We start from the raw sequence: 24,868 nt of genomic DNA, 5'->3' as shown, positions 1-24,868 counted from the left end.
AGGAAGAGAGTGAGAGTTAAGAACAGAACAATCTGTCCGTTTTACTGTGGCCTCCTTTAAAAGAAGCTCTCGCTCTTTCTCCTGTCAGACCCATAGGTTCCTCACCCCTTTACCAGCTTTCTGTCCGAGAGCCTTAAGGCAGAAGCCCCGCAGGTTCCCGTAGGGATCAGAAAGCAGCTCTTTGAACTGCACGTCATAGAACAGGTTGGCCCGAAAGCAGGGAGTCTTGAAGGTGGCAACTGGCTGCTTCAGGTGCAGGGCAGCAAATACATCCTCTTGGACTTGCGGGGGGGCTGTGGCAGTCAGAGCTACACACGGGGCATGCGCCAGGCGGGAACGGAGGGTACCCAGACGCAAGTAGTCAGGACGGAAGTCGTGCCCCCACTGAGAAACACAATGAGCTTCGTCCACCACCAGGTAGGAGAGCAGGTGACGGGACACCAGTGAGTTCAGCGTGGGCTGGAAGGAGGCCGAAGCCGCCATCTCCGGTGTAATGTACAGAAGTTTGGTCTGTGGCTTTTCTCGCTCTAGATCAGAGAGCAGCTCCTTTTTCTCCTGTGCTGAGAGTTTAGAGTTCAGGGAACTCACTCGTACCTTCAGAGCCAGCAAGTGATCCACTTGGTCCTGAGGTAACAAAGGAAACAGTTCACTGAGGGGAGGACCCGGTGGTCAATGTCACCTTGGCTCGCTGGGCATTTCCCAGCCATAAACGTCCTTCTCCCAACCTCCAAGGTCTTCTCTGTGCACACGATTACAGGAGGTGCAGTGGTTGAGAGCACAGAGACTAGAGACAGACAGTCCTGGCTCTTTCTGACTCACTGAATCACCACAGGCTCTTTGGCTGGCTCTGAGACTCTGTTCATCCTGTAAAACTGGCAACTACCTAACAGCATAGCTGTTGGCATTAAATGAGATTTTACATTGCAAAAATGAAATGAATGCACATGAACCATTGAGTTCAAAGCCTGAGACCTCGCAAAACTCACGAAGCACTGTTCCTATCACTTCGTTTCTCTTCGTGCTGGATGGCTTTTAACCACATGGCCACACTTCCTCATTTCTGATTCTGTCAGCCCATCTGCAGGCCTTAAATATACCCAGAGGTGCAGAGCAGATGCTGACAATGTCCCAGCCCGTTTAGATCAATTTCGCTTTCTATCCATCTGCATCTTCTAACCTGTCAAAAGTGCACATGTGTGTCCATGAGTGAGTGTCTCACTCATATGTGTATACAGACATAGTTCCATACTCCTCTAGGTGGAGAGTAACAAAGGAAGGTGAGAGACCTCAGGCCATCGAGACACAGAAGACTCATTTATAACCCTCCAGAGTGATATACACTACTACTACTGGAGCTCCCACATTTGGGCAATTCAGAAACCCAACAAAGAAAGGGAGATAGGCAAATCAAAGAAAATAAAAGGGTAAAGACCAGGGTGCCTGGATGGCTCAGTGGGTTAAAGCTTCTGCCTTCAGCTCAGGTCATGATCCCAAGGTCCTGGGATGGAGCCCCACATTGGGCTCTCTGCTCATCAGGAAGCCTGCTTCCTCCTCTCTCTCTCTCTCTCTCTCTGCCTACTTGTGATCTCTATCTGTCAAATAAATAAATAAAATCTTTAAAAAAAAAAAAAAAGGGTAAAGACCAAATAAGAAGTGACATTTCCAGCTGAAAACAACAACAACAAAAACAAAACAAACCTTCCCCTAAACTTTTTGGTCTACCATCTTCACTCCCCTAAGCCTCACCTGAATCAAAGCAATTAGTGGAGAGATTACGATGGTGATGCCTTTGGCCAACAGAGCAGGGAGCTGATAGCACAGGGATTTTCCTGCCCCTGTGGGCATGCACACAAAGACATCCTTGTCACCTGCAAAAAGACAACAACACTTAATAGTTCCTGCCTGGGGGGGATCTGGGTGGCCCAAGCAGTTCAGTGTCTTTAGATTTCAGGTCAGGTCATGATCTCAAGGTCATGAGATCAAGCCCAGCCCCACTTCAAGCTCCCCTCTCAGTGGGGAGTCTGCTTGAGATTCTCTCCTTCTCCCTACGTCCCTCCCCACATTTGTGCATGAGCACACTCTCTCTCTTGCAAATAAATAAATAAATCTTTAAAATAAATAAATAAATAAATAAATACTTCCTGCCTTTTCTCTTTTACTTCATCAAGGCTGCTGAAAAATGAGAGTATAGGAAATGCACCTAGCAGAGTGTCTGGCACATAGAAAGTTCTCAATATGATGCGAATTTCCTTCCCATCCTTCCTGTGTAAAGGGAGAGATCCAGAGAGATGGAAATGGGCATAAACCATTTCCAGTAATGGCAATAACAACCATGAGCGTGCGAAGTCTGAGTCTGTTGGGATATGCATGATGGAATTGAATAGCCATGAAAAGCTGAGTATTTCTAGATGAGTGGGCCCAGCTGTGGAGACAGGGAAGCAGCATCACTTAGAGATCTTTTGTTTATAAGTGTTATAATGTAATTAATATTACATTGTTGCTTTCCTCTTGACAACCCCCATTTTTCAATGTATCTCAGGTTTACAGTATTATTACTGCCTCCTTCCCTACTTAGGACCCAGGTCAGTCTTCAAAAAAGGGCTTAAAAGGGCATTTGGGTGGCTCAGTCCTAAAGCATCTGCCTTTGGCTCAGGGTCCTGGGATCAAGCCCCGCACGAGGCCTGCTTCTCCCTCTCCAACTCCCCCTGCTTATGTTCCCTCTCTTGTTGTCTCTCTAACTCTGTCAAATAACCAAATAAATATATCTTATTTATTCATTTTTTTCTTTTTTAATAAAGGGGGGTTGGTTGGAAGGTCAGTGGCTGGATTAGGTTATTCCTGCCACGCCCACTACCGCCCACACAGAAACCAACAAGAATTGAAATCTAAGAGTTGTTTTCTTTTTTTTTTTTTTTTTAAGAGTTGTTTTCAAAGGTAATTGCCAATGCTGGTATGAAATGGAAGAACCAGAAGAGCTGGGTGATTCTGCCAATAAAACTGAAAGTTTTAAGTGACAAGTCTACAAGATTTCCAACAATTAGGGACCAAGGGTGGGAAAGTAGGAAGGGCTGAAAGGAAGGCTTTTTGAAGGTGGCAACTGGCAATGCTACAGTATACAACCAGCACAAATGTACACGCAGGTAGTTTGGCAATGTTACCTCTCACTACGGCCATGGTCGCACTCTCCTGTAAAGGTGTCTTAAAAGAGTCAAACCCAAAGACCTTCTTCAACGTGCTCCGGACTCGACGTTCAGGGTCAAAAGAAGGGCGGGTGCTCATCTTAGCGACAGACCGTGGCCAGAAGTTAAGGTAAAGGCGATGATCCTATGATGGCAACGAAAACCCTCTGTTCCGCTTTTAAAATACTGCTGCTCATTTTTCTCTAAGTAAAATTTGCTTTATTCCTCTCAAGCAGTATATTATTTCCAGCTAAAACAGCTCCAGATGAACAGCCTCAAGCAGCACATTGCCGGGCAATTAACATCTCCACTTTCACGCTCGGGAAAACAGAAACGCTGAAATAGCCCATCCATGATACAGCCCAGGCTAGAAATCAGATTACGAGAAGAAACTCAAACTGTATCTTTGGAATAATTTGGAGAAGATGGAATTGTTTTTCTAAGATCCACCTCCCGCTCCTTTTATAAGCTCTGGTCTCACGGCCATTCTTCCCCCAGAGCCCCGACCCCTTCTTCCGACCTCCCGGAGGAGAATTCATCCCTCTTCCTCTAAGCCCCAAAGGAGCTCCACTCCTTTCTCCCTTCCCCCAGCCGAAGCCTCCCTCTCTTCACCCCAAGATATGAGAGCTGGGCGCGGGCCACCCAGGAGCGAAGGACTCTTGCCGGGCCGCCGCTGCCCGCCGGTCGGGAACTACTCGAAGACCTCCATAAGCCACCCCAAATTCTGAGGAGCCAAATGGCTGGGAATTGTGTCAGGGAAAACCCACTCAACTTTATCTCTGTCGCGCGGTGATGACGTTTCAGCAGCTCCGGGCCCGAAGGGCGGGGCCAGGCGCAGAAACGGCCCTTTTGATTGGTTCCTGGAGGGGAACCGGCGCGGGTTCTCCTGGGATAGGAAAAAGTTACCTTTCCGTACGGAAGTCGGCGATTTTGACTCGTAGAAGTGAAGCACTCTGGGATTGTGGGAGTAAGATGGCGGGGAAGAAGAATGTTCTGTCGTCTCTGGCAGTTTACGCGGAAGATTCAGAGCCCGAGTCCGACGGCGAGGCTGGGGTCGAAACGGCGGGCGGCGCGCCTGGTGAGGCCCGAGGAGGGAACTGGAAGGGGAGAATCTGGTGTCTGCTCGGAATGCTGCTCACCTAGCAGAGCGGGAGGGAAAGAGATGGTCATTGTGCCCCGAGTATGGGGTCCGGGAGCCTCGAACCGCGATCGAGACTCTGGTTGGGACAGACTAGACGCTCTGGAATAAAAACGGGCCATCTCCTTCCGTTGATTCGATTATTCTGCCGAAACTTTTGAAAGGCTCCGTGCCGGGCAGCGTGGGACAGAGGGGTGGATGGAGAGGATCCAAAGCTACCTATTCCCTCCGGGTTCACTGTGTAATGGGGAGAGTGATAAGTAGAACGTACGTGGAGGTTGAAAAAGGTTGTGTCTTGTTAAATTTATAACTTCGCTTTAGGAATGTGCCCTAGACGCATCATGGAGCCTTTAAAGATATTATGTCTGATCTCGCTGATGAGGGAGTAATTCGTAGATTTGGGGTGGGATCTGGGCGTGGATTTTGTGAGCTTTCTAATGCTTCTCAGTGATTCGCTTACTTTGTGAGCTGTTAAAGGTCATCAGTGATTTTGTTGCCCAACTCAGTTGAGAGTCACCATGTTAGGAAATGAGAAGAGATTTCTTTGTGATCATAAGGCAGCAACTTAGGTATCATATCTGTGCCTTCCTTTTCTCCTTTGGAGGTTAGCTTCTCTCCGTTTTTTGTGGTGTCTTCCAGTTGGGAAGTTCTCTGGTGGTTTCCCAGTAATTTGTATCATTTTATATTTTTTTGTTGTTAGGTTGTTTTGGTTTAAAGGTAGAAGATGATTTTGTTTTTCAAGTAGTATGATTGGTAATCCCTTTGAGGGTCCCAGTTAAAGCTCCTGTTCGTAGGGAGGACACACAAAAATGAGGACAACGGAGTCCTTGTTTTGTATGAGAAGATAAGCTCTGGTGCTTCTGGTACAAGGTAGAGATAACCACATCAAAGGAGGTTTTCAAACAACTTGCAACAACAGTAGCTCAGAAAAGAGAAGGCTTCAACTGGCATACTAGGTGGATAGGAAGCATGAAAGAAAGACTTTGGCATTTGGTTTTCTGCCATGTTCTTTTAATGATTTTATCCACTAAATTGTGTTCTTTCCAAAGGCAAATTCTGGACCTATAGTCACTTACACGAGATTTAGGCACCCCTCTGATCTTCGGGGCTGGTTCTGGCCGCTCAAAATATTGTCTTCCATTTTTGTTTCCCTTCATTCGTTTTTCTTTTTTCCTCTTTTTCAGAGGAGAAAGGTGGATTAGTATCAGAAGCCTATGGAGAGGATGACTTCTCTCGCCTCGGAGGTGATGAAGATGGTTATGAAGAAGAAGAGGATGAGAACAGCAAACAGTCGGTAAGTAAATCTGTTCCCAAATCCAGAGTTGCTCAAAGTACCATTTCATTTGGCAGAAACCTTCGAACTGTACTGACAGTGTTCCATTCCATGGCTAACGTCATTCCCCTCTGTTCCCCTGCTTTTTGTTTGGTTTCAGTTGAGGAAACTGGGTTGGATATCAGTAGTTCTGTTTTGAAAACAAAACTTGTTTTCATCTGGACCATTTTGTATTAACTTTTGATTTGAAATTGGGGGGAAGAGATAATGGGCTATTTCGTTTAAGCGAGATATCAATGAGTGTTTCATATGGGTTTTCCCGGTTTATCCTAGATAGTTTATTCCATTTACAGCAATGCATTCATCCTAACTGGTATATCATTTATATCTGCAGTCAACTCTGTACTATTTTTAATCTTGGTTGGAACTTATTTAGATCTTTTGGTTTTTTAGTGAGATTAGGAAGGGAAATTATTTAGTTTTTTATTTGTGGTTTGATCCTTCTTAACTTCTTTTTTGATATTTTACTTGCACTTTTGGTAGGAGTGCCTGCCATTCTTGAGTACAAATCTTCCCGGACATTTAGTATGTGCTGGCAACAAGGAAAAGAGAAGTTGTGCCTTAATTAAACAGAAAGTCTTTGCATACATTATCACCTGAGTCTTAGGAGCCAAAGTTTATAACAGCTTGGAGAGAAAGCAAGGATTCAGCTGATGCTTAGCACAAAGACATACAGAGTGAAATCTGGATATAGAATCTGGTTATTCAGCGACACCTTTAACCAAAATACTTAATGTACTTTACTATTTGTTTGAAAGTTTTCTTGTGTATTGATATTTAAATATTAGTGTCAAAAGACGTTTTAAGTAAAACAAAAAAGCATTTTGTATTTGATGCTCTTTTGGAAGATATTTTCATGTCCATAGCTCCACCATTAATGCTGATAATTAAGAATTGACTAAAATTGTTTAGAAAAGCTTTGCAAATTGTTTTCTTTTCTTAAGTGCACCCATACTGGCTTAACACCATAACTGTTCTCTTAGTAAGTGTGCATGATAACGTTTCTGAAGTGTTGTTCCGCATTGCTTTGCTTAGAATTTTCATCATATTTAAGCTTTACATCATTCTAGTAAAATCCTCTCATCAAATCCCGATATAGACATTCTAAAATGTGATAGTATTTGGCCGAGCTACATCTCTGATTTTTGGCATGATTGATCTCATTTTAAGGAAATCATGGAGATTGCATTTAACCCTTTGGGCTCACTGGCACCTGGCAGGACAATTAAGTCTCGAAGCTATCAGTATAATTTGTTCGAGTCTCACGGGTGATGTTTATATCAACATCTGGGGCGCTACTTGGTGTTTGGGTTAAAGTGTAGCTCGATTGAAAAAAGCAATTTCAAATGAAACTTAATTTTTTCTTCCCCCTGGGTGTTAAGTTAAAGGCTCTTGTACTTTGGGGTGTTCTGGGAACAGACATGGATATAGCTACGTAGTAGGGTAGCTGATCTTTGACCTTCAGTAGCCTTCCATGGAAGGGCTAGCCCATGTGAGGCTGTATTGCACGCTTTAGAGAATGCCTTGTTCACATGATTTGTGTCAGGCTGGCTGTTCGGATCAGGAGCAAGACTGGATAGAACGGGTCAGGGGCAGTTCTGTGAGTGCTTGAATGGAGGCAGAGTCTGCTCGGCTGGGACCCAGGAAAGGCCTGGTGTTGGTCTGTAGCCCTTCCCGGGGTCACTTGCCCTGGCCATTTGACGCCTGCTCTCCTACTGTTCATATAGCTGTGACTGTTCTGGGCTGAAGTGCTGGGGTGTGGTGGTGGGGTTCATGGCCCTCTGGCCGTGAACCATGTTATGGTAGGTTCATGGCCCTCTGACCGTGAACCATGTTATGGTAGGTCTGGGCCTCATGTCCTTGTGTATATGAAAGGCAAGGGAGGAACAAAAGGTTCTCATGTTCCTGGTTTTAATCAGCGATATTTCATTAGAAACACTGTGTCTGTTTTATCCTGTGGGACCTGGTCTTATTCTTTTCTGACACATTGCAACCTTTTTCCATTTTTATATATGTGATTTTTAACTTAGGCATTTTCATCACTCTAGACTATGGCACTGCTGGAGTCACGACCTTGAGCTGCTGATGTTCTTTTCTCCACCCCACCCCCGGAAATCTCCTTTTCCCCTTCTCTTCCTCTAGTTCTGGGTCATAGGGCAGGGGAGGGGTTCTTGGTGGGATGGCTCCAGCCCCTAGTTATGCATGTGAGACCCCTCAGGCCCGCTCCTTTAAGCTTAATCCTCTAAATTCTTTGTCTTGTAGGAAGATGACGATTCAGAGACTGAAAAACCTGAGGCTGATGACCCAAAGGTATTTGGTGTTGGCTGTGGTGGGGTGGCTGGATGCAAACAAGGCGTTGTAACATTGTGGCTCAGTTCCTATGTCTGGGCCAGCTCAGTCCCGCTAACACACTTTGCTAACACACTGTGCAACCACGTGTACATTTTCTGTGTTGAAACCAGCTTTCTAAAGAAGGGAGGTCACCGTGGAACGAGTAAGTCCTGAGGCAGCTTGGATTTCCAGCCTTGCAGATAGTGCCATATCTCCAGTCTAGAAAGGCGAGAGGCCTGGCTGAGCATAGCAGCCTGCCTCTGCTCTTAGCCAGGTGGGCTTGGTGGGGTCGCTGCGCCTGCAGGTAGGTTAGATGTGGGAATGTGTCTGGAATCAAGAAGCCGTAAGGGCTGCCTATTGTACTCTTCAGTTGTCTAGAAGTGAGGAAGGGCCAGGAGAGGGTCAGACAGCGTGAGGCCTCTCCCTGCCTTTTGGAAAAGCTGTACCTAATCCTTGTGTCCCCAGGCCCATGACCATCTACTTTTAGGTAAACAGAAAGGGCTTTCTGAAACAACATCGCCATTTCTTCTGATACTTCCCTCCCAGTAGCAGCTGGGAGTCGTTAGCAGCATTTCCTGTCATGCTCCTTAACCTATTTTGATGTTGGGTAAGGGAAACCCCTCCCCCCCGTTCTCCCCACCCCTGCTTTGTGTCAGGTAGGCTTGCTGGACTGTACCCTGTGCCTGTTGAGGACACATTCTTTAGGGAACAAACATTTCTCTTTCAAAGAGAAAGTCTGATTCTGTCACTCTAGGCCTGGGGAATATGGGCCTAGTTTTGTGCTTAAAAGCTACTTTGAAACCGACCAAAGCCTTCAAGGCAACATAGTAGAATATAGAAAATTGTACCAAATTATAATCAAAACCGTAGTGTATCTGAAAACAGGGCACGAGCTGTTCCAAATTTGAACCGATTCTGTGTTTGGATAGAACTTTGTGCAGCCGTTCAGCTAAGCCCATGAGAGGCTGTGGATGGTACAGAAAACACATTTTCCCAAGGAAGAAAGCTTGGGCACCAGCACTCAGAAGAAAGAAAAAACTTGAGCCCTAGGTACTGCAAATGCCGCGCCTTTCTGTGCTAAGTTAAGGAACTCAGGGTTAGCTCATCCAGGCATTCTAAGCGTAAAACCAGAGGGCACACCTGTGGCCTGGGTCAAGGGCGGCCACCCCGCTGCTTGGGCTTGCGGAAGGAAAATGGCAGTGGTGGTAGTATCTTCTGTCTTAGTATTTGGGGTGTGAGGGCCTTCGAGCCCAGGCATGAGATAAGCCTGAGGAGCTGCGAAGTGCTGGAACTTCATTGTAGAGGAAGAAGAGGGTTTGTGGGACCTGCAGCCTTTGTGTATGTAGTGGCTGGCCTTTGCTTAAGGCTGGAAGGCCTCCTGGGGAAGTTGGCTAGAGAAAAAGGTACAGGCACTCTGCTGCCACCCCTTCTGGAATACAGCAAGCTAAACAGCAAATCCCCTGGGAATGAGGTTGGTGGTGAGGGGGCCAGAACTGGGAAATAGGTTAAAGTGTCTCGGGTCAGCCTTTCTCGGTACCATGTGAAGGTTGGGAAGACGTGTCTTTTTTTTTTTTTTTTTTTTTTTTAAGATTTTGTTTATTTGACAGATCACAAGTAGGCAGAGGCGCAGGCAGAGAGAAAGGGGGAAGCAAGCTCTCCGCTGAGCAGAGAGCCTGATGCGGGGCTCGATCCCAGAACCCTGAGATCATGACCTGAGCCAAAAGGCAGGGCCTGAGCCACCCAGGTGCCCCAAGATGTGTTGCTTATACTCAGCATTTGACTGATGCGCCTTACTGTATTTCATTCAGTCATTCGAACTTCGAGTCTGGTTGTGGCATAAAAAGTGTTCTGGAACAATGTCTGTTCTTGAGAGGCCCTCGGAGAGCAGAATGCAGAAGCCACTCTTATAGTGACTTGTAGTTCTTTTGGAGGATGAGTGTGGAAGGGGTCAGACAGAGCTGTACATGTCCTTAAGTCCGAAAATCACGAGTGTTCATGGCACCGCAAGGACTGGGAAGTCTTCTGTGCTCCCCACGCCTTAGTCCTGGTGCTGCCTTCCTCTCCTGCCTGAGCTGGTCTCAGACTGTCTTCAGGCAGCAGCCTCCACCTCAGACCCTCCCAGTCCTTCATCCCTCTATTCCAGAACTCTGCTGGTGGCATGCTTAGTTGATTTTTAACTATATAGATAGAGATAGAGTTATATATTCTTAAAGATTTATTTATTAGAGAGAAAGTCTGCATACACGTGGTGGGGGAGGGAGGGAGAGGGAGAGTCTCAAGCAGACTTGACTGTAGGGCTTGATCTCATGACCTTGAGATCATGACCTGAGCCAGAACCAAGAGTGGGACACTTAACCAACTGTACCTCCCAGGCACCCCAACTTTTAACAATATTTTTGAATTCCAAGCCTTCAATTTTGAATATTTCTACCTTAAATATATGAAGTTTCTAAAATAAGATATGTTACCAGGATGAATTAGAGGCGTCATTTATTTTGTTAGCAAATGGCTTGATGTCATTTCCGCCGGAACTGTCTTTCCCACCAGATGGCACTCCTTCCTGCCTTGGCTTTATTATTATTATTATTATTATTATTATTATTATTCAAGATTTTATTTATTTATTTGACAGATAGCACAAGTAGGCAGAGTGGAAGGGAGAGGGAGAAGCAGACTCTCTGCTCCCAGGACCCTGGGATCATGACCTGAGCCAAAGGCAGTTACTTAACCAACTGAGCACCCAGGCATCCCTTATTACTATTTTTTTTTTTTTAAGATTTTATTTATTTATTTGTCAGAGAGAGAGAGAGAGCGAGCACAGGCAGACAGAGTGGAAGGCAGAGGCAGAGGGAGAAGCAGGCTCCCTGCGGAGCAAGGAGCCTGATGTGGGACTCGATCCCAGGACGCTGGGATCATGACCTGAGCCGAAGGCAGCTGCTTAACCAACTGAGCCACCCAGGCGTCCCCCTTATTACTATTTTTGTGAAGATTTTATTTATTTGTCTGAAGGAGAGACTGAGAGCATGAACGGGGGAGGGGCAGGGGAGAGGAGCGTGGAGCAGGGCTCAATCCCACGACCCCGAGATCACAACTAGAGCTGAAATCAGACACTCAGTCAGCTGAGCCAGCCAGGCATCCTCTGCTTTAGCTTTTTAAAATCTGCTTTTCATTTCTTACTACAGCAGTTCTCAGAACACTTTGGTGTCTTTGCACAATTAAACACCGAGGATCCCGAAGAGCTTTACTTCATTTTGGTTTTATCTATTGGTATTTACTATTTTAGAAGTTAAAACTGAAAAAATTTTGGGGGCACCTGGGTGGCTCAGTGGGTTATGCCTCTGCCTTCGGCTCAGGTCATGATCCCAGGGTCCTGGGATCGAGCCCCACATCAGGCTCTCTGCTCAGCAGGGAGCCTGCTTCTCTCTCTGTCTGCCTCTCTGCCTACTTGTCATCTCTGTCTGTCAAATAAATAAGTAAAATCCTCGGGGGAAAAAAAAACCTGAAAAAAATTTTTAAATAGTTGTTATTTTAAAATAACAAACCCATTACATATTAATGTAATACGTAATGTAAAGCACGTTTTAATGAAAAATAACTATTTCTGAAACTGAAAAAAGTTGATGCAAAGATGCACTTTTTCCCCTTGCGCAGGTCTCCTTAACGTCAGGCGGCCATCTTGGTGCACAGCTAGGTTCTCCTCACTGTCCTGCACTCGCTCTGTTGCAGTGTGTTCTTTGGGTTGAAGTAGTTAAATCTGATTTCACATACCGGTCACTGGGAAAAAATATTTTAATAGCCCTTTAGGTGATTGTGGATCTCTTCTTTGATATTTGATCCAAATTCAACAAGCAGCGGTTTCCCAAAAGTTACTCGCACCATGGAATGTGATACGTTCTCAGTGACCTTTTTTTAAAACTTTTCTTTTAGATTGTATTTATTTATTTTAGAGCGCTTGAGGGAGAGCACAAGCAAGAGGTGGGGCAGAGGGAGAACCAGGCTCCCCCACTGAGCAGGGAACCTGATGTGGGGCTCAGTCCCAGGAACCCTGGGATCACGACCTGATCAAGCCCCGCATTGAGCTCTCTGCTCAGCAGGGAGCTTGCTTCCCCCACTCCCTGCTGCCTTTCTGCCTACCTGTGATCTCTGTCTGTCAAATAAATAAATAAAATCTTAAAAAAAAAAAAAAAACTTCAACTTCAATGCCCTCTTGCCCTAGCCTGGGCCATGTCAGTGCCAAAGCAGGCCCTTCCCTTGTTTTCTCTGGGTGAGCCCACACCTCCCTCTACTTCCCCTGTCCCATGGATCCCCTCCCCGAAGACTGAGCCTGTCACCGATTTCATACCCACTCAGTTGGCCCAACCAACCGAGCCACTGAAGCACCCCTGAACTTTTTTTTTTTTTTTTAAGATTTTGTTTATTTATTTAACAGAGGCAGAGCACGCAAGCAGGGAGAGTGGCAGGGGGAGGGAGAGGCAGGCCTTCCGTGGAGCAGGGAACCCAATCCAGGGCTCGATCCCAGGACTCCAGGATCATGACCTGAGCCGAAGGCAGATGCCCAACCGACTGAGTCACCCAGGCGCCCCCTCAGTGAACTTTCCGTACTCGCTTTATTTAAGTACCCAGTCTGCCTAACACTCTGAAGGGCTGTTTTGCCCATCCATGATATTCCATCCTCAGGCGCTGGGATTTGGGAAATGTTGGTTCACCGAGTTATGCGGATGTTCAGTGCTGTATTTTGTTTTCTTTCTTTCTTTTTTCTTTTTTAATTTATTTATGTGACAAACAGATCACAAGTAGGCAGAGAGGCAGATAGAGAGGAGGAAGCAGGCTCCCCGCTGAGCAGATAGCCCGATGCGGGGCTCCATCCCAGGATCCTGGGAACATGACCTGAGCCGAAGGTAGAGGCTTTAATACAGGCACCCCTGTATTTTGTTTTCTGATGTCCAAAAAATTGTATTTGTTAATGGCATTACTAATCTCATTAGACAAGCCATTAAGTATTCCACTGCGGAGAATACACGTTTTCCAGGATGCTAATTTTTACTCAAAATCTTGAATTTTATTATTATCAGTGAGTTCAGTGAGCTCTGTTGGAGTTTTCCTTGATGTGACAGGCTCCATTTTTAAATTTATTTTTATTTTTATTTTTTTTAAGATTTTATTTATTTGACAGAGATCACAAGGAGGCAGAGAGGCAGGCAGAGAGAGAGGAGGAAGCAGGCTCCCTGCCCAGCAGAGAGCCTGACGTGGGGCTCGATCCCAGGACCCTGGGATCATGACCTGAGCCGAAGGCAGAGGCTTTAACTCACTGAGCCACCCAGGTGCCCCGGGCTTCATTTTTTAGAAAATGTCTGCCAGTTACCCAAATCTGACTAATGGTAGTTTTTCTGTCAGTCATTCTTTCAAGTTAAAATGGTGTTCCATGGAGAAACCAACTAGATAAGCTAGTAACTCCCTCACCTAAGTGCTTTTCCTTGAAGTAACCATCAGACCTCAGTGTGCAGAGGTATTGACGCGCCCTCTCGTGGCATCAGAGAAAGTGCAAAAAAAAAAAATTGTACTCCAGGGTCAAGACTCAGTAAGATTAAGCATTTTGACTACTTCAGCAAGGATACTCTCAGTGAAATGGTTTTTTTTTTTTAAATTGAGAGTATGCCTATTGCTAAAACTAAGTGTAACTGCCTCGACCTCGTTGGGCCTGTTTGGGAATAACAGATTCCACATTTTGAGACTGGAGTGCATTCAGAGGAGAGCAGTCATAAAGGTGCGGGGGCTAGAGGGATCTAGCTAGAAACCATGTTACCTGAGAGGTTAAGGAGCTGAGAGCCTGCATTGTCTGCTGTGTGAAGGGTTCCTAGGGGAGGGGCGCGGAGGGGAAAGCCATGTGCAGACCTTAAAGCAACACACAGAGTTACAGGAGACACGTTTGCTTCCCAAGGTAGTGAGCTCCCTGTTTCTGGACCTTTTTCAGACAAGTTTTAAGAAAGCCTTTGGCAAAAAAAAAGAAAGAAAGAAAGCCTTTGTCAAGAATGTCCTAAAGAGGGGCGCCTCGGTGGTTCAATGGGTTAAGCCTCTGCCTTTAGCTCAGGTCATGATCTCAGGGTCTTGGGATCGAGCCCCACATCGGGATCTCCAAAGAGTCCGCTTCCCCCTCTCTGCCTGCCTCTCTGCCTACTTGTGATCTCTCTCTCTCTGTCAAATAAATAAATAAAATCTTTAAAAAAAAAAATGTCTTAAAGAAATGTGTGAATTGGGGTTGGACTGACTGCCGCCGCCCCCCCTCCCCCAAGTGGTCTCCTGGGGAAGGGCGTGGACATTATGGATAAGCGAAGTAGAATGTTCTCTCACTCCACTTGCTATCTGCTGACTTGAGAAAGTACAAGTGTAGAGTACAAAGACTGGGAATTGCCCTGATTTTTATCACTGATGTTTGGGGTTGCCTCTGAGCTCTGAGCACAAAGTCCCATATTTGGAAAGTTGAGTAAAATGATAACCCCAGACCCACCTCTGGAGGGAGACTTTGGTTCTAATCCATCAGCCTGCGAGGTGGGATCGAGCTCTGGGTTGCTGAGTTTGCCCTAACACTAGAGTAAAGGAGGTGGCCGAACATTCCACAGGAAGAAGAATGCTTCTGCACTTCTGTTCCATTGTGTCTTTCTCTCCACCCTCCAGTTTTCTGATCTTACCTCCTCAGTAAGCAGCCTGACTGATCTGATGACTCAACAGAAGGTGGCACTGCTCTCCTAGAAAAATTCGGACCGGAAGGCGCAGGCCCCCCTTCAGCTCTTTACTGTAGGCACGAGGGTGCCAGATGGCTTAAGTGTTTCCTCCATCTGTTTGCCCTTGGCATATGGGCTTCCTTTTCCCACTCTCTTTTGTCTGTGGTCTACCTCGGCTACCCTGGAACGTTTTCCCTTGCTTATTTTTTTCCCCACTCCCACAGTTCCCGTGGATGAAGGTATTTCCACTGGCTTACTGTCTCCGACACACCCTTCCTTTGAAAACAAACACGGGCACTGATGAGCTGGCACGGGAAAGCCGGAGCGGCCCACTGCCAGCTAGCTGGGAGGGCCGGCTTCGCACTGCGGGGTGGGATTGCCGGCTCCCTGCCGTGTTGCAGTCCCGGCTTTGACCCGGGGAAAGAATCCTCTTGGCCCGAAGAGCAAACATCTGTCAAAACAAACTAGCATCTCTGGGTCAAGAAGGTGGCATCGGGTGGGAGAAAATACGGTCCCGGCATTTTTTTTAAAGGTGTGTATAACTCTGATTAAAATAAAACATTTTTTAAAAGATTTGATTTTATTTGTTTGAGAGAGAGAACATGAGTGGAGGGAGGAGGCAGAGGGAGAGGGAGAAGCAGAATCCCTGCTGATCAGGGATCCCTACACAGGGCTCAATCCCAGGATGCCGGGTTCAGGACCTGAGCTGAAGGCAGACAGATATAACCAACGGAGCCACCCAAATGCCCCAAAATAAAACATTTCTAAGACTCTTTGACCCTAAGGGGCGCCTAGGAGGCTCAGTTTTGTTTAAGTGTCTGCCTTCAGCTCAGGTCCTGATCCTGGGGTCCTGGGATCGAGCCCCGCATCGGGCTCTGCTCGGTGGGGAGCCTGCTTCTCCCTCTTGCTGCTGCTCCCCCTGCTTCTGAAACCACTCTCCCTTTCTCTATCAAATAAATAAATTTTTTTAAAAAAAGATTTAGAAAAAAGATTCTTTGACCCCGAAAATAGTAGTGCAGAAATGTGATTCATACCTTGGAGCCAACTTTGCAGTTAGTGGACTTGGAGTCAGAAGACCCAGGTTGAGCGCGTCTCGGCTCCCTGCAGCTGTGGGACCACAGGCACCTGGCATCAGCGGCCCTCGGCTCGTCTGTGATGCCCACTTCACCAGGTGGTGTGATGCTTTCGGGCGCTTTTTAACAAAACTGAGTCTGGCCAGAGGCCCCCATCCTGCAGGTCACAAGTTGCCACATTCTTCTCAGTTCATGGCACCCTTGGTGTCTCAGGAATTTACCACAGAACTCGCAGGCCAAAAGAAATACCCAGCAATTAACTCAAAACAGTATTCGTAGCCTCACAGTTTGGTAGCCGCTTGAAAAGATAATACATGAATTTGTGTGGTATCCGAGAGATAGTGATGCATGCTGTGATCCCCTTGAAATTTTGATTTATCTTTTTGAGAGGGAGAGTGTGAGCAGGGTTGGGGGTAGAGGGAGAGAGAGAATCCCAATCCCAATCCACACCTAGTGTGAAGTCGCCTGACACTGGGCTCGATCTCACGACCCTGAGATCATGACCTGAGCCAAAATCAAGAGCCAGCTGAGCCACCCATGCGCCCCTCCCTTGAAATTTTTAAATGCCATGTGTATCCTTTGTGAGTTTGCTGCAGCGTCCTGGGTACTTTGATGGCAGTCTGCGAACTGTGTTGGTAGATTGTCTCTGGAGTTCCAGAGCACTGGGGCTTGTAAGGTTCTCGTCCTCCCTGGAGGCTGGGCTCAGCCACTCACGGGTCTCACCTTAGGTGACTGTACCTCACGCACCTGAATTCCCTTAAGGAGGGCAAGTGTCTTGGTCACCAGGTGTTATTAATTGGCCTGAAGTCTGGAGGAAGGATTCCCGTTGGATGGAGCTGATTCAGTAACCCCTGCTTCCTCCTCTCCAGCAGCTCCCCCACCCCAGCATTTTCTCTTTAAGATTTTATTTTTTTTGTTTGACAGAGAGAGAGATCACAAGCAGGCAGAGAGGGAGGGAGCAGCAGGCTTCCTGCTGAGCAGAGAGCCCAATGCGTGCTCAATCCCAGGACCCTGAGATCATGACCTGAACTGAAGGCCGAGGTTTAACCCACTGAGCCACCTAGGCCGCCCCCAGCATTTTTTTTTTTTTTAAGATTTTATTTATTTATTTATTTGTTTGTTTGTCAGAAAGAGAGAAAGCGAACACAAGGAGAAGGAGCAGCAGGCAGAGGGAGAAGCAGGTTCCCTGCCCAAGCAAGGAGGCCGATACAGGACCCTGGGTTCATGGCCAGAGCTGAAGCCAGAGGCTTAACCCCCTGAGCCACCCCAGGCATCTCCCGGCAAGGCATTATTACTGATCTTTCCAAATTTCAGAATCAAACATCTGGAGACTGGAAACTGCCCATGGAGCTTATTTCCAAGGAATTTGTTATTGGCTATTGATTTTAGGAAAAACTTCCAGGAAACCGCCCAGCTGTTGCAGGCGGGCTGCATTTCCAGTTGAAATCCTTGATTCTTTGTACCGGCCGTCCAAGGAAGGTGCTCCAGAACATGCGCCAGCTTCTGCAGGATTGCCGCAGAGCGAATGTTTTCCTCTCCGGGTTTGAGTGTGCTCTTCCTCCGGGACTCTGAAGTCAGATAGGAAGAGGCTAAGGCTTTTTCATAAACAAGCTGCATCAGGTTGTGTTCACCATGAAGGCTACTTAAGAGAGACAGGTTGTGGGGCACCTGGGTGGTGCAGTTGGTTAAGCACGCGACTCCTGGCTTCAGCTCAGGTCATAATCTCAGGGTGGTGAGATCGAGCCCCACGTTTAGCACCGAGTCTGCTTGAGATTCTCTCTCCCTCTGCCCCCCCTTCCCATGGTCATTTTCTCTCTCCCCTCTCTCTCTCAAATCTTTTTTTAAAAAATGGCGGGGGAGCGCCTGGGTGGCTCAGTGGGCTAAGCCTCTGCCTTTGGCTTAGGTCATGGTCTTGGGGTCCTGGGATCCAGCCCTGCATTGAGCTGTGCTCAGCAGAGAGCCTGCTTCCCTCCCACCCCCACTGCCTGCCTCTCTGCCTACTTGTGATCTCTCTCTCTCTCTCTCTGTCAAATGAATAAATAAAATTTTTTTAAAAGGGTGGGGAGCAGGTTGTACGGTGTGGTATAGGAACCCTGAGTCCTTTTCCAGCCTTCACAGGCAGGTCATCATGTGCCTTTGCTTGGTGAGCTTCAGAGGAGCCCATGCTTGTGGTATATTCTACTGAAAATTACTTTTCAGGATGGTACAGCAAAGGTTAGCTGTTCGAGCATAAACTTGGACTTTTTCTTAGAGGTCTTTGATACCTGAAAGGGTTATATGATACTGTTCTTCTGGTGGTTTTCCTATCAGGGTTTTATTTTAATTTTATTGTCAAATTACTATAATAGCAGGAATTGAATATTTTGTAAAAAAAAAAAAAAAAATCATCTAATTCCACAGTCTTAACAGTGCATCCATTTCATTCTTCTGTCCTTTCTGTTTGCTCGCATAAGAGCATACGTATTTTGCACTCAGTTTTGTTTCCATCTGAATAAAAAACGTTTTCAGTGTTGTTCCAGTCTGAGTAATTATAACAGCGGTGGAAAATTAGAAGCTAAACACTTAGAATTGTGTGGAACGTGAGTTATAGCTCAATGAAACTTTGCTCTAAGAAGAAACTTTTTTTGTCATTTTCTAAAAACCTTCAAAGAGGAACAATACAGGAAAGGTTGAGATCTGGCTTTTATTTTAAGGGAAAGACCAGTCACTAGCACACTTATTCACATCAGTTCCTGAAGCTCTTCTCATGTGAGCTAGCTAGAATACAAACCAGAGTACCCTCCAGTAGCAAAAAAAATTAATTTGTTTGTAATTGTTACTGAACAAAACACCACGATTAGGCTCTGGTGGGCAGAACACATGCCGTGCTCTTTACATGGGTCGAAATAACTCATTCTTTGAAACTTGAGTTCTCACAGTCCCCATGATTGTTCACCCAGGAAGGGAGGAGGGCTGAACAGTGGTCAGGATTTGGCAGCATTCCTTCCAAAAGCACCCAGGAAGTCTCTAGGCTACGGACAGGGTAGCAGCCCTCCCTGGTTATATGATTAAATCTCAGTACCAGCCATTCCATTCAGGTCAGCTCAGACATTACTCACTGGAGCACTGTGGACCCTTGAGCTATTTCCCTACTCCTTACAGTTAAAAGGTAATACTTTTGGCTGTCTTCCCCCCTTAACGCCTCCTTTGCTCTGTGACTTACTATGGAGTCATTCCTGGAAAGATATTTTTTCTCCTTGGTCTTTGATGTTGGCTTCCCCAGTTGTTGAACCAAAAGCTTCGGAGAAACCATTATTATCTGCCGCCTTGTAGTCTAGAGGGAGGAGATCAGAAACTGGAAAGCAGTACGACTAGGCTTTGGGTCGGACAGACTCGGGCTTGAGTCCCAGCATTGCCACTGCCTAGATGAGAAGCCACTTCATTGGACTTTGCCTCGGTTTAGTTATCTATAAGATGGGAATGTTAATGTCTGCCTCGTGGTAAGGGAGATTCGGATGATATGTGTTAGCTTTGAGTGCCTTCGGTTGTTCGGGGCCTGGGAGGGAGCATATGTACTTGGTCCCTCCCTCTTGGTTTTGTTATCCTACCGTCCCCCATGTTGTGCCTCCCGTACCTCGTGACCCTTTGAGTGCTGATTAGAAAAAAAGATTGCAGCATGACTCATCTGAGACCAGAGACGGAAATGGCCCTTGACCATTGCTGGATTGGGAGTCATCCACTCTGAACTTCTTGCTGGAAGTTGTAATGTGGCCTTTGAACTGTTGAGAATGCCCAAGCCTCCTTACTTAACATTTCGTGCTCCCCTGCTCTCTCACCAGGATGGCCAAATGGCCACTCATCTTTAACAAAGCTGGGGTTGCCCTTGCAGAAGTGGGAGTCGTGGAATTTCCATGCTGGGGAGAACACCCACCCCCACCCCACACTGGGGTCTGTGCTTCTAAATGGTGACCTGATCCGAGCAGCAGACAGGACAGAGAATTGGGGGGGGGGGGGGGGGGGGGGGGGCGTTGCAGTGCAGGCTGTAGCACTTTTATAGAGGGAAATAGCTCTTTTTTTGCCCAGATTGAAAGAATTCCAAGCTAGGTCCTTTGTCTAGCCACCTTCCAGAGAAGGTCTGATTACATCTTAAGCTGAACACTTCTGATAGAAATGTCATCGCTGGAAGCGGTGATCTCCTACAGAGGAGAAGGACCATTATTCCCCCTCTGACCTCCCCTCTTGGCTCCGCTGAACTGCCAACAGACTGCACTTGCCCCAAGTCAACTGAGGCTCAGACTCCCAGAAGCCCCACCCCGTTCCGTTGTGGTTCTGCAGCCAGAAGGAGCCCCTGCATGCCCAGTCGGCCAGCCTTCAGCCCTGCAAGCCCCAACAGACTTCTTCCCTGTGGGCCAGATGCCACAGCTTACTAACCAAGGTGTGGCTGGGTGCCTCCTTCCCTAGTCAGGGTTTATCTTTTGTAAATTCTATGATTCAGAAAACAAGCTGCCTGTCCTTTGGAAGGGATCTGGCACTTCCCACCCTCGTTCTGTAATTCTAATCCTTGTCCCTTGAAATGCTGCTGTGCAATTTCTGGGTTCAAGAGGATTTTGCTCATTTGCATTCCTAACTTTGGAGTTTGGTTTTTTCTAAATGTGCTTTAAAAACACGGGCTTTTGCTCTTGGCCCCATAAATCGTTAATTCTCTTCCTGCCACTTGGCAGATGGTGACCAATTTGCCTTTCCAATCTCCTGGCTTTCTGGTATCTGTTACTTTTGTCCTATATGTTAATCTTCACACGTGTTCAGTGGCTGACCTCTCAGATGGGATGAAGCGAGTGTAATTTAGTGAGTATGTCGGATTATATGTCAGAAAGATTTAACTTTCCTGTCCTCAGCCTCACAAAGGTATTTTCTTTGTCCTTGCCTGACTCCAAGCCCTTCCACCCTGTCGCCAAATAACAATTTGAAATGTAGAGACACTGTTTTTATGGAAGACCTTTAAGAAAAAAGTACAGCCTGACCCACCACTGAAGGGCTAATTCAGATTCTTGCTGTGAAGTGACCTCTTTACCCAAACACAGACACCCCTAGGTATAAGAGGGAGGAATGGAAGGTCCCTTTCTGAACATCTTCTACAACTTTCTAGAAACTCAGAGTCTTCAGATGTCTTGAATCAAATGTAATCAAATCAGATACCAAAATCTACCCTTGGGAAATGGCTCTTGGCCAGAGCTTTGCATTTACACTGAAGTCTGGATGATTCCACGTGACAGAGCATCAGCACCACACTGAGCAATGTTGGCTTTTGGGGCTAAAATTTTCAGATAGGGAAAAGAAACTGTTTTCCTCTTTTCTTCAGTCTACAAGGCCAGGTTTGTTTGTTTTAAAGATTTTATTTATTTATTTGACAGACAGATCACAAGTAGGGAGGGAGGGAGCAGGCTCCCTGCTGAGCAGAGATTACCCATGCGGGGCTCGATTCCAGGACCCTGGGATCATGATCTGAGTTGAAGGCAGAGGCTTAACCCACTGAGCCACCCACGTGCCCCATGTTTTTAAGATTTTTTTTTTTAATGTATTTATTTGACAGAGAGAGACACAGCGAGAGAGGGAATACAAGCAGAGGGAGTGGGAGAGGGACATGCAGGCTTCCCACCAAGCAGGGAGCCTGATGATCCCAGCACCCTGGGATCCAAAGGCAGAGCCAAAGGCAGAGACTTAAGTACTGAGCCACCCAGGCGCCCTACAAGGCCAGGTCTAGAGCTGGCTTAATTTGTCTTAGCGGATGCATGTTTAACCCTTTCCTGTAGAAACCTCTGCTTGGGAAACTGAGCCTTCCCGTCAGTAAGCTGGGAGTGAAGGTGAGTCCGTTGGGTCCAGAGTGACCCCACCAACTTCCGCCCATTTTTCTGACAAGTTGAGTGTTTCCATCCCCAGGCAGGCAGTGTTGCCATGGCAGTGACCCAATCCTGGCCAACAGGATACAGCAGAAGGAAATGTGCTGGTGATGGGCTTTCTCCAAGGCTTCCCTGCGTGGGTGGGAAAACGGCGCAGTCGCTGGGCATCTGTGTCACGGAGGGCCGAGCCTGTGCAACATGGGGTTCGGTGACTTCTGCTGAGCCTTGGGATTACAGATTGTCTCCATATGCCCCCATCCTTGTCCGTCAAACCACAGTCTTTTTTTTTTTTTTTTTTTTTTTTTTTTTGAGCTTGGAAGTGATTTTTATTCCCTGAGATTGAGTTGCGTTCATATTCTGTCCCCAGTGTTTGGCCCGCTGCCCAGTATGTAATAAACACTCAATAAATTATTTGTGGAATAAGGAAAGGGGCTAACTGTATGATAATACTGTTTTTTCGTTTTAGGATTAGGAGTGTCAAGCTAGATTTAAGGGGGGTTTTTTGTTTTTTGTTTTTTGTTTTTTAATTCAGTATTGTTCCTGGGGCCTTCCTCCTTCTGCCTGTCTCTCGTCAGCCTTTCTCTGCCAAGTCTAGCACCTTCCTTAGTTCCCCTCGGCTGCCTCCCCGTCTGACACTTGAGTCGCACATGGAAGCTAACTGGCTCTAAACCGGTCTGGAGCCTGGTGGCGGGGCTCACTGCAGCTGAAGGCGGTCTGGAACTGGGCGGAGGAAGGGACTGCTGGCCTGTTACAAAGGAGAGAGAGAGAGACTGTGTGTATGTGTGTGTGTGTGTGTGTGTGTGCGCGCGCGTGCGCACCTGTCTGTCTGTCTGTCTGTCTGTCTCATCAGGGTCAAGCAGTATTGGAGCACCTGTTGTGGGCAGGGCACAAACCTGCAGGTGCTGGGAACCCCATGGTAGCGAAGCCAGTGAGGGCCCAGAACAGAGCAAACATCCTCATCGGCTTGGACGGGCTGGAACAGAAGACGACTTCCTTGAGCTGAGGACTGAGGTCTCAGTGAGGCTTACTTTCCAGCAAGAGTGGGGAGGAGGAGTTGTGGGGAGCCAGTTCTCCCTGGGCCCTGGTGCCGCTCTGTGCTGGGAGGAGGGGGCTGACATGGCCGGCATGGTGTCACCCAGGGCCTCAGACCACACAGTGAGGAGTCCTCTCTCTCAGTGAGCTGTCACCAGGACTTAGTACCTGCTTGGGCAGTCCCAGGTCTGGGAGAATCGAAGATTTGGAGAGCATTGTTTTACTAATCCGCCTCCCCAGCTGCCACCTACTTTTAAGAAGCAGGATTAGGTCAGTCATCTATCGGAAAACTGTACAGTCTGTTGCATTCTTCCCCCGCCAGCGGGGAGAGGCCTCTGCTCTCTGTTCAGAGTACTTTCTCTGTGCCCGATGCTCCCAGAGCTGGGGCAAAGCCACCACATTTAGATGTGGCAGAATCCAGTGGCTGGGGGCTGCACTGCTCTGGCTGCGGTTGGACACTGGACCTTTGAGCGGGCTTTGTGGGGCTGGCTCCAGGAGCGACCGATGAAGCGTTGTTGGCTCTAAGTAAAACCCCATTCTCTCTCGACCAGGATCTGGTACTTGTCTGCTGAGCAAGTCCTCCCTGCTCAAACGGCAGCTTAGCCCACATCATGGAGCCGTATTGTTTCTGTTTCCTTCCTCTGCTCCAGGCATAGTTTCTGAGTGGCTGGACTTTTTTGTATTCTCTACAGGGGGAACCACATTCCAGGTTCTGCAGTCCCTGAGAACAAGGCCCCTGTTGTATGTGCCACATCCTTACGGGTCTTGGACCCAAATGATTAAGGAACCAAAATTGGGCAAGTCCTGATCATTGTTCTCCAAGGCCACCCCCTGGCCTGCCGCCACTTCATGCCCTGGCGCCCTAGTCGCTGAGGCTTTAGGCTCAGGGGGGGAGCCTAGCGAGGTTAGAGGAGCGCCGACAGTCGGTGGGGGGGGGGGGGGGGGGGGGGGGGGCCTCAGAGTTTATGTCTTTGACCAACTCAGCACTTCTCCTGCCCTTCCCGTGTTCTCATTTGGCTTCTTCAGAAGCTGAGCATTTGTTTTGTTTTTCTTGGTGTCTTACGTAGACTTGAACTAGACGGCTCAAGCGGCTTACCTGGCCTTTTCTCCTCGGACCTGCTAGCTGAGATGCTTTGTTTGCACCTTCCTAGTGAACTGGAGGGGAAGCCCTTGGCCCACCGCATCTGAGGGCCATGCGCGCCTGCGTCCAGGCCTGTCCCAGTTTCCGGGCTGTGGGTTCCGTGCCTCCCAGCTGACTCAGACACATGTCTGGTACGAGGTCTCCTGGCTGAGTTCAGGACTTTGACCAACTGAGACTATCCCCCTGCAGATCAGGGGGACAGATTCATACAAGTCAAGACAGGGACCCTCCTGTGCATTCCAAATCAGCGCCGTGGGAAAAGAAAAGAACAGTGGTTTCTTGTTGCTTTTTACCTGTATCCTCCGAACGGCTGCCTTCTGGCTTCCTTAAGGGCACAGAGAGAACCTGTGGTGGGTTTATAACTGTTGTCTTGGACAACTGGCAGTTTAGTAATGTGAACCTTCCATCGCTCTCCTTAGCTCTGTCATATTAAATACTTCATCAAATGTTTTTTCATGGCTGCCTTCCAAAATAACGATCATGGATGCTTGGTTCATTTTGTACTGAGTTCCTGGTATCTGAGGCATGACTGGTAGGAGGGTGTCTGTCTAGGTCTTCTTGAGTGTGGACCGCCCCCGCCCCCAGGACTTTGTCTCCCCGAGGCTGCCTTTATTGGATGAAGTGTGGACAGTTGAGGGGAAATAGCCCCGCAAGCGTCTTCGGGGAATTTGACAGCCATCCTCCATCATCTCAGCAGACCCCCCAACTCTTCTTCCTTGCTGCTGGTTCTTCAGCATCGTTTGGGGTCCTGGGTCCATCCCCCTTTGAAGAACACTGGTGTTTGGCTCCACAGGCCCTTTGGTGTGGGGCATAACTCAGCATCCTTGTGCTCGGGCAGGATGTGGGGTTAAATGCTTTTGGATCCAAAAGAACATGGGTGGTTGGCCTTCATCTTGGGGGGCATCTTGGCCCAGAGTTCAGCAGGCTCACAGCCCAGCTTATTGATGTCAGAGGAGGGAAGAATTACATTCTAAAACCTAACAAGGTGTGGCCACCAGGAGGCACAGGTTCCCATTGTTTCATTGTCAGGGCCAAGGAGTCCCAGG

At 47.5% G+C, this 24,868-nt stretch overlaps 2 protein-coding genes across 10 annotated transcripts in view; one reads left to right on the top strand and one right to left on the bottom strand.

The window, feature by feature from the left end:
* RECQL5 (RecQ like helicase 5) overlaps nt 1-3,988 on the bottom strand; it is a 37,167-nt gene extending 33,179 nt beyond the window's left edge. For 2 of the 7 annotated variants that reach the window (XM_045085912.1, XM_004748914.3), the window contains exons 1-3: nt 3,159-3,984; nt 1,747-1,868; nt 106-624 (exon numbers count right to left, since the gene is read on the bottom strand). In XM_045085912.1, coding sequence (XP_044941847.1) covers nt 106-624; nt 1,747-1,868; nt 3,159-3,279 — 762 coding nt within the window. In that variant the 5' untranslated portion in view covers nt 3,280-3,984. Of the gene's footprint in view, nt 1-105; nt 625-1,746; nt 1,869-3,158 lie in introns of all 7 variants that reach the window. The other 5 variants (XM_004748911.3, XM_004748910.3, XM_004748912.3 and 2 more) reach the window with 5 other exon arrangements.
* Nucleotides 3,989-4,093: 105 nt separating this feature from the next.
* Nucleotides 4,094-24,868, top strand: part of LOC101677737 (SAP30 binding protein) — a 36,488-nt gene continuing 15,713 nt past the window's right edge. The window contains exons 1-3 of one of the 3 annotated variants that reach the window (XR_199173.3): nt 4,094-4,257; nt 5,502-5,611; nt 7,913-7,960. Coding sequence is in view for 2 of the 3 variants with exons in the window: in XM_004748903.3 (XP_004748960.1) it covers nt 4,152-4,257; nt 5,502-5,611; nt 7,913-7,960 (264 nt within the window). In the remaining variant the exon portion in view is untranslated. The remainder of the gene's footprint in view (nt 4,258-5,501; nt 5,612-7,912; nt 7,961-24,868) is intronic. The other 2 variants (XM_004748903.3, XM_004748904.3) reach the window with 2 other exon arrangements.

Source organism: Mustela putorius, unplaced genomic scaffold (assembly GCF_011764305.1).
Source record: "Mustela putorius furo isolate JIRA1106 unplaced genomic scaffold, ASM1176430v1.1 tig00000873_pilon_pilon_pilon, whole genome shotgun sequence".
In the NCBI taxonomy this organism is placed as follows: domain Eukaryota; kingdom Metazoa; phylum Chordata; class Mammalia; order Carnivora; family Mustelidae; genus Mustela; species Mustela putorius.
Note: the sequence above shows the minus strand (reverse complement) of the source record. Positions and strands in the feature narration are given on the sequence as shown.